Source organism: Fringilla coelebs (genome assembly GCF_963513975.1).
Source record: "Fringilla coelebs genome assembly, chromosome: 36".
Lineage (NCBI taxonomy): Eukaryota > Metazoa > Chordata > Aves > Passeriformes > Fringillidae > Fringilla > Fringilla coelebs.
In genome coordinates, this window is record NC_140062.1 from 323501 (window position 1) to 332691 (window position 9191).

At 57.3% G+C, this 9191-nt stretch overlaps 1 protein-coding gene across 1 annotated transcript in view; it reads right to left on the minus strand.

Moving 5' to 3' along the window:
* Window positions 1-1010: 1010 nt before the first annotated feature.
* The window catches only part of LOC311164741 (protein lin-7 homolog B-like), a gene marked incomplete at its 5' end in the record, with an annotated part of 11664 nt that continues 3483 nt past the window's right edge, over window positions 1011-9191 (minus strand). The window contains 4 exons of the mRNA XM_084224319.1: window positions 1011-1355; window positions 2565-2725; window positions 6931-7140; window positions 8106-8237. Coding sequence (XP_084080445.1) covers window positions 1334-1355; window positions 2565-2725; window positions 6931-7140; window positions 8106-8237 — 525 coding nt within the window. The 3' untranslated portion in view covers window positions 1011-1333. The remainder of the gene's footprint in view (window positions 1356-2564; window positions 2726-6930; window positions 7141-8105; window positions 8238-9191) is intronic.

Genomic DNA, 9191 nt, shown 5'->3' on the forward strand with positions numbered 1-9191 from the left:
CCATGGACCACCGCATCCAACCCGTTGCCATGGAAACTGACCCCCCATCCCTCTGCGTTGCCATGGAAACTGCCCTTCCACACCCCCCCTTCTGTTGCTATGGAGACGCGGCTCCGCCCCCCTCCCCGGTTGCCATGACGACGAGCCATCCTTCTCCATGTGCGTTGCCATGGAGACAGGAGTTAGGATTCCTCCTCCCTCCCCCCAGGTTGCCATGGAGATGAACCCGCCACCATCCAACCCCGTTGCCATGGAGACGGGATCCCCTCCCCCATCACCTGCATCCTCGTCTCCATGGAAACCGAGCTCTCCCACCCCCCGTTACCATGGAAACCGACCCCTCCGTGTTACCATGGTGACACCCCCCCGTGCCGCCCCGTTGCCATGGTTACCAACCCCCATTTTTCCCTTTTCCCCACCCAAAAAAAGCACCTGGGCCCCTCCCCCCTGCCCAGGGATGGTCACGTGACCCTCAGGTGACAATGAGGTGACACAGGTGGTACTTGGGTGACAGAAGTGACCCCCCCCCCCCACAGGTGACACTCAGGTGACTCAGGTGACCCCCCTCAGGTGACACTGAAGTGACAGAGGTGACAGAGGTGACACTGAGGTGACACAGGTGACCCCCCTCAGGTGACAGAGCTGACACTCAGGTGACACAGGTAACCCACAGGTGACACACAGGTGACACAGGTGACACTCAGGTGACACAGACGACTCCCCTCAGGTGACAGAGATGACACAGGTGACACTCATGACCCCCCCTCAGGTGACACAGGTGACACAGGTGACACTCAGGTGACACTCAGGTGACAGAGGTGACACAGGTGACACTCAGGTGACACAGGTGACCCACCTGGGCCACGCCTTTAAATAGCAGCCAATAAATACTGTACAGAATGTTCCAGATATACACACGGGGGGGGCGGGGCTGGGGGGGTCCTGGGGGGTCCCAGGGGGTCCCAGAAGGTCCCTGGGGATTTTGGGGGGTCCTGGGGGGGTCCCAGGTGACTTTGGGGGGTCCCGGGGGGGTCCCAGAGGATCCTGGGGGGGTCCCAGGTGATTTTTGGGGGGTCCTGGGGGGGTCCCAGAGGATCCTGGGGGGGTCCCAGGTGACTTTGGGGGGTCCCAGGGGGTCCCAAAGGGGTCCCAGGTGACTTTGGGGAGGTCCCAAAGGGGTCCCAGAGGATCCGGGGGGGCTCCCAGGTGATTTTGGGGGGGTCCCGGGGGGTCCCAGAGGATCCTGGGGGGGTCCCAGGTGATTTTGGGGGGTCCCGGGGGGTCCCGGGGGTCTTTGGGGTGTCCTGGGGGTCTTTGGGGTGTCCTGGGGGTTCTACCCCCTCGATTCCAGCGACCTGCGGGGCGAAATTGGGGAGGGGTCAGGGGGGAAATTTGGGGCGGATCAGGATTTGGGGATTTGGGGTTTGGGGACTCGGGAATTTGGGATTTGGGGTTTGGGGACTCAGGATTTTGGGATTTGGGGTTTGGGGACTCGGGAATTTGGGATTTGGGGACTCAGGAATTTGGGGTTTCTGGGTTTGGGGACTCAGATTTTGGGATTTGGGGTCTGGGGACTCAGGGATTTTGGGATTGAGGACTCAGGGATTTTGGTACTCAGGGATTTCGGATTTTGGGATTTGCGGACTTGGGGATTTTGGGATTTGGGAACACAGGATTTTGGTATGAGGGAACACAAGAATTTTGGGATTAGGGAACACAAGAATTTTGGGATTTGGGACGCAGGGATTTGGGGATTTGGGAACACAGGGATTTTGGGATTAGGGATACAGGGATTTTGGGATTTGGCATGCAGGGACTTTGGGGTTTGGGGACTCAGGAATTTCGGGATTTGGGGTGCAGGGATTTTGGGGTTTGGGGTGCAGGGATTTTGGGATTTGGGAACACAGGGATTTTGGGGTTTGGGGTGCAGGGATTTTGGGATTTGGGAACACAGGGATTTTGGGGTTTGGGGTGCAGGGATTTTGGGATTTTGGGGTTTCGGGCTTCGGGAACACAGGGATTTGGGGTTTGGGAACACAGGGATTTTGGGAACACAGGGATTTTGGGGTTTGGGAACACAGGGATTTGGGGGTTTTGGGGTTTTGGGAACCCAGGGATTTTGGGGTTTTGGGGTTTGGAAACACAGGGATTTTGGGGTTTGGGAACGTGGGGATTTTGGGAACGTGGGGATTTTGGGAACACAGGGATTTTGGGAACCCGGGGATTTTGGGGTTTGGGAACACAGGGATTTTGGGAACACAGGGATTTTGGGATGAGGGAACACAGAGATTTTGGGATTTGGGGTGCAGGGATTTTGGGAACCCGGGGATTTTGGGGTTTGGGGTTTGGGGACTCAGGGATTTTGGGATGAGGGAACACAGGGATTTTGGGATTTGGGGTGCAGGGATTTTGGGGTTTGGGGACTCAGGGATTTTGGGAACGTGGGGATTTTGGGAACACGGGGATTTTGGGATTTGGGGTGCAGGGATTTTGGGGTTTGGGAACCCAGGGATTTTGGGATTTTGGGACCCCGGGTATTTGGGGTTTGGGCTCGGGGCGCTCACGAGTAGCTGTTGTGCTGCCGGCGCCGCGCCGTGCGCAGCTTCTCGAAGCGCGCCTCCATCTCCTCCAGCACGCGCGGCGTGTAACGAACCACCAGCTTCACCGAGCCCTGCGCCGCCTTCAGCAGCTCCACCGCGCGCTCGTGCTGCTCCCCCTCCACGCTCTGCCCCCAAAAACCGGGGATGGAGCCCCAAAATCCCACCCAGAAACGGCCCTGACCCCAAAAACCCACCCAGAACCCCAAAAACCCACCCAGAACCCCAAAATCCCTTCAGCAGCTCCACCGCGCGCTCGTGCTGCTCCCCCTCCACGCTCTGCGCCCCAAAACCCGGGATGGAGCCCCAAAAATCCAACCAAAAACGGCCCCGACCCCAAAAACCCACCCAGAACCCCAAAAACACACCCAGAAACTGCCCCAACCCTAAAAACCCGGCATGGAGCCCCAAAAACCCACCCAGAAACTGCCCTGACCCCAAAAACCCACCCAGAACCCCAAAATCCCTTCAGCAGCTCCACCGCGCGCTCGTGCTGCTCCCCCTCCACGCTCTGCCCCCAAAAACCAGGATGGAACCCCAAAAACCCACCCAAAAACCCACCCAAAACCGGCCCTGACCCCAAAAACCCACCCAGAACCCCCAAAACCTAACCAGAACCCCAAAATCCCTTCAGTAGCTCCACCGTGCGCTCGTGCTGCTCCCCCTCCACGCTCTGCGCCCCAAAACCGGGATGGAGCCCCAAAAACCCACCCAGAAACTGCCCTGACCACAAAAACCCAACCAGAAACGGCCCCAACACCAAAAACCCACCCAGAACCCCCAAAACCCACCCAGAACCCCCCAAAACCCACCCAGAAACGGCCCTGACCCTAAAAACCCGGCATGGAGCCCCAAAAACCCACCCAGAACCCCAAAAACCCACCCAGAAACTGCCCCGGCCCCAAAAACCCACCCAGAACCCCAAAAACCCACCCAGAAACTGCCCCGGCCCCAAAAACCCACCCAGAACCCCAAAAACCCACCCAGAACCCCAAAATCCCTTCAGCAGCTCCACCGCGCGCTCGTGCTGCTCCCCCTCCACGCTCTGCCCCCAAAACCGGGATGGAGCCCCAAAATCCCAACCAGGACCCTAAAAACCCTCCCAGAAACTGCCCCGGCCACAAAAACCCACCCAGAATCCCAAAAACCCACCCAGAAACTGCCCTGGCCCCAAAACCCACCCAGAACCCCAAAAACCCACCCAAAACCGGCCCTGATGCCAAAAACCCAACCAGAACCCCAAAAACCCACCCAGAAACTGCCCTGACCCCAAAAACCCACCCAGAACCCCAAAAACCCACCCAGAACCCCCAAAACCCACCCAAAAACTGCCCAGGCCCCAAAATCCCAAACAGAAACTGCCCTGACCCCAAAAACCGACCCCAACCCCCATTTTAACCACTTTAAATGCCCCAAAACCCCAATTTATCCACCCCAAACCCCAATTTAACCCTTCAAACCCCAATTTAACCCTTCAAACCCCAATTCACCCACCCCAAACCCCAATTTAACCCTTCAAACCCCAATTTAACCCTTCAAACCCCAATTTAACCCTTTAAACCCCAATGTACCCACTCCAAACCCCCCAAAACCCCAATATAACCCCACAAAAACCCCAAAATCGCCGTGTTTCACCCCAAACCCTCACCACTCCGTTGACACTCAGCAGCTGGTCGCCCCGTTTGAGCCCGCCGTGGCGGTCGGCCACCCCAAACCCCAATTTAACCCTTCAAACCCCAATTTAACCCTTCAAACCCCAATGTATCCACTCCAAACCCCAATTCACCCACCCCAAACCCCAATTTAACCCTTCAAACCCCAATTTAACCCTTCAAACCCCAATTTACCCACCCCAAACCCCAATTTAACCCTTCAAACCCCAATTCACCCACCCCAAACCCCAATTTAACCCCCTAAAAACCCCAAAATCGCCGTGTTTCACCCCAAACCCTCACCACTCCGTTGACGCTCAGCAGCTGGTCGCCCCGTTTGAGCCCGCCGTGGCGGTCGGGACCCCAAACCCCAATTTAACCCTTCAAACCCCAATGTACCCATTCCAAACCACCCAAAAACCCCAAAATCGCCGTGTTTCACCCCAAACCCTCACCACGCCGTTGACACTCAGCAGCTGGTTGCCCCGTTTGAGCCCGCTGTGGCAGTCGGCCACCCCAAACCCCAATTTAACCCTTCAAATCCGAATTTAACCCTTCAAACCCCAATTCACCCACCCCAAACCCCAATTCACCCACCCCAAACCCCAAAATCGCCGTGTTTCACCCCAAACCCTCACCACTCCGTTGACGCTCAGCAGCTGGTCGCCCCGTTTGAGCCCGCCGTGGCGGTCGGCCACGCCAAACCCCAATTTAACCCTTCAAACCCCAATTTAACCCTTCAAACCCCAATGTATCCATTCCAAACCCATCCCAAACCCCAATTTAACCCTTCAAACCCCAATGTATCCACTCCAAACCCCCCAAAACCCCAATATAACCCCCTAAAAACCCCAAAATCGCCGTGATTCACCCCAAACCCTCACCACTCCGTTCACACTGAGCAGCTGGTCGCCCCATTTGAGCCCGCTGTGGCGGTCGGCCACCCCAAACCCCAATTTAACCCTTCAAACCCCAATTTAACCCTTCAAACCCCAATTTAACCCTTCAAACCCCAATTTACCCACCCCAAACCCCAAAAGCGCCGTGTTTCACCCCAAACCCTCACCACTCCGTTGACGCTCAGCAGCTGGTCGCCCCGTTTGAGCCCGCCGTGGCGGTCGGCCACGCCAAACCCCAATTTAACCCTTCAAACCCCAATTTAACCCTTCAAACCCCAATGTACCCATTCCAAACCACCCAAAAACCCCAAAATCCCCAGGTTTCACCCCAAACCCTCACCACTCCGTTGACGCTGAGCAGCTGGTCGCCGCGTTTGAGCCCGCCGTGGTGGTCGGCCACCCCAAACCCCCCAAAAATAACCCCAAAATCCCAACTGACCCAATCCAAACCCCAATTTATCCACTCCAAAACCCCCAAAACCCCAATTTATCCACTCCAAACCCACCCACAAACCCCAAAATCGCCAGGTTTCACCCCAAACCCTCACCACGCCACTGACACTCAGCAGCTGGTCGCCCCGTTTGAGCCCGCCGTGGCGGTCGGGACCCCAAATCCACCCCAAACCCCCCAAAACCCCAATTTAACCCTTCAAACCCCAATTCACCCACCCCAAACCCCAATTCACCCACCCCAAACCCCAAAATCGCCGTGTTTCACCCCAAACCCTCACCACTCCGTTCACACTGAGCAGCTGGTCGCCCCGTTTGAGCCCGCCGTGGCGGTCGGGACCCCAAACCCCAATTTAACCCTTCAAACCCCAATTTACCCACCCCAAACCCCAATTTAACCCTTCAAACCCCAATCCACCCACCCCAAACCCCCCAAAACCCCAATATAACCCCCTAAAAACCCCAAAATCGCCGTGTTTCACCCCAAACCCTCACCACTCCGTTGACGCTGAGCAGCTGGTCGCCCCGTTTGAGCCCGCCGTGGCGGTCGGGACCCCAAACCCCAATTTAACCCTTCAAACCCCAATTTACCCACCCCAAACCCCAATTTAACCCTTCAAACCCCAATTTAACCCTTCAAACCCCAATGTACCCATTCCAAACCACCCAAAAACCCCAAAATCCTCGGGTTTCACCCCAAACCCTCACCACTCCGTTGACGCTGAGCAGCTGGTCGCCCCGTTTGAGCCCGCCGTGGCGGTCGGCCACCCCAAACCCCAATTTAACCCTTCAAACCCCAATTTACCCACCCCAAACCCCCCAAAACCCCAATATAACCCCCTAAACACCCCAAAATCCCCAGGTTTCACCCCAAACCCTCACCACTCCGTTGACACTCAGCAGCTGGTCGCCCCGTTTGAGCCCGCCGTGGCGGTCGGCCACCCCAAACCCCAATTTAACCCTTCAAACCCCAATTTAACCATTCAAACCCCAATTTAACCCTTCAAACCCCAATTTATCCACTCCAAACCCACCCAAAAACCCCAAAATCGCCGTGTTTCACCCCAAACCCTCACCACTCCGTTGACGCTGAGCAGCTGGTCGCCGCGTTTGAGCCCGCCGTGGCGGTCGGCCACCCCAAACCCCAATTTAACCCTTCAAACCCCAATGTATCCACTCCAAACCCCAATTTAACCCTTCAAACCCCAATTTAACCCTTCAAACCCCAATTTACCCACCCCAAACCCCAATTCACCCACCCCAAACCCCAATGTACCCATTCCAAACCACCCAAAAACCCCAAAATCGCCGTGTTTCACCCCAAACCCTCACCACTCCGTTGACGCTGAGCAGCTGGTCGCCCCGTTTGAGCCCGCCGTGGCGGTCGGCCACGCCGCCCGGGATGACGCGCGAGATGTAGATGGGCGAGTTCTGCTCCTTGCCCCCCATGATGTTGAAGCCCAAACCCTCCTCGGTCTTGGGCAGCTCCACCACCCGCGGGTGCGCGTGGCCCTCGCTGGCCGCGAAGGCCGCCACCGTGGCCTGGGGACAGTGGGGACATTGGGGGTGTTGGGGGACATTGGGGGGGTTGGGGGTGTTTGGGACATTGGGGACATTGGGGACATTGGGCAGCTCCACCACCCGCGGGTGCGCGTGGCCCTCGCTGGCCGCGAACGCCGCCACCGTGGCCTGGGGACAGTGGGGACAGTGGGGGTGTTGGGGACATTGGGGACATTGGGGTGATTGGGGACATTGGGGGCGTTTGGGGCACAGAGAACATTGGGGACATTGGGGACATTGAGGGTATTGGGGACACTGGGGACATTGGGGATGTTGGGGACATTGGGGATGTTGGGGACATTGGGGTCACTGGAGGTGTGGGGGCATTGGGGTCATTGGGGCATTGGGGGCGTTGGAGATGTTGACGGTATTGGGGACATTGGGGACATTGGGGACATTGGGCAGCTCCACCACCCGCGGGTGGGCGTGGCCCTCGCTGGCCGCGAACGCCGCCACCGTGGCCTGGGGACACCAAGGGGACAGTGGGGACACTGGGGGGGTTGGGGACATTGGGGACATTGGGGGTGTTGGGGACATTGAGGACATTCAGGACAATGGGGACATTGGGGGCGTTTGGGGCACAGAGAACATTGGGGACATTGGGGACATTGGGGACATTGGGGACATTGGGGGGACATTTGGGGACATCGAGTTGTTTTGGGGTCCCCAGGGCTATTTTGGGGTCCCTTAGGGATATTTTGGGGTCCCCCAGTGATATTTTAGGGTCCCGGGGTGTTTTTGGTGTCCCTAGGGCTATTTTGGGGTCCCTTTGGTCTATTTTGGGGTCCCGGGGTGTTTTAGGGGTCCCCCAGGATGTTTTGGGGTCCCCCAGTGATATTTTAGGGTCCCGGGGTGTTTTTGGGGTCCCCAGGATGTTTTGGGGTCCCAGGATGTTTTTGGGGTCCCCCAGGACGTTTTAGGGTCCCTTAGGGATGTTTTTGGGGTACCTTGGCGGTGGCGTGGGCGCGGATTTCGGGGCTCCCCGCGATGTCCAAGGTGTCGTAGAGCTGCTCATAGACCTGGGGGGGACCCCGGGGTTGGGGGGACCCCAAAACCCCCGGGAGCCCCCCCGGGAGCAGCTGCAGAGATTTGGGGGGTGGTTTGGGGGTTTTTGGGGCGGTTTTGGGGGCGGTTTTGGGGTTTTGGGGGCGGTTTTGGGGGGGGTTTTAAGGCGGTTTTGGGGCGGTTTGGGGTTTTTTGGGGTGGTTTTGGGGCGGTTTGGGGGGTTTTGGGGCGGCTTTGGGGTTTGGGGGGTTTTGGGGGTGATTTTGGGGGGTTTTTGGGGTTGGTTTTGGGGTGGTTTTGTGGGGTTTTTGGGGTGATTTTTAGGGGTTTTTGGGGTGGTTTTAGCGGTTTTTGGGATGGTTTTTGGGGGGTTTTGGGGCAGTTTTTGGGGTGGCTTGGGGCAGTTTTGGGGTTTTTGGGTGATTTGGGGGGGTTTGGGGTGGTTTTGGGGCAGTTTCGGGGTTTTCGGGGTGATTTTGGGGGGTTTTTGGGGTAGTTTGGGGGGTTTTGGGGGTGGTTTTAGGGGTTTTTGGGGGTTTTGGGTCAGTTTTGGGGTTTTGGGGGTGGTTTTAGGGGTTTTTGGGGCCGTTTTGGGGTGGTTTTTGGGGTTTTTGGGGGATTTGGGGGCGGTTTTGGGGTTTTTGGGGTGGTTTGGGGGGTTTTAGGGGGTTTGGGGGTTTTTGGGGCGGTTTTGGGGTAGTTTTGTGGGGATTTTGGGGTGGTTTTGGAGTTTTTGGGGTGGCTTTGGGGGGTTTTTGGGGCGGTTTTGGGTTTTTGGGGTGGTTTTAGTGGTTTTTGGGGCAGTTTTTGCGGGGTTTTGTGGGGCTTCTGGGTGGTTTTGGGGGTTTTTGGGGTGATTTTTGGGGTGGTTTTAGGGGGTTTTGGGCCAGTTTTGGGGGTTTTTGGGGCGGTTTTGGGTTTTTTTGGGGTGGTTTTGGGGCGGTTTGGGGGTTTGGGGGGGGTTTTGGGACGGTTTTGGGAACGGTTTTGAGGTTTTTGGAACAGTTTTGGGGTTTTGGGGGCGGTTT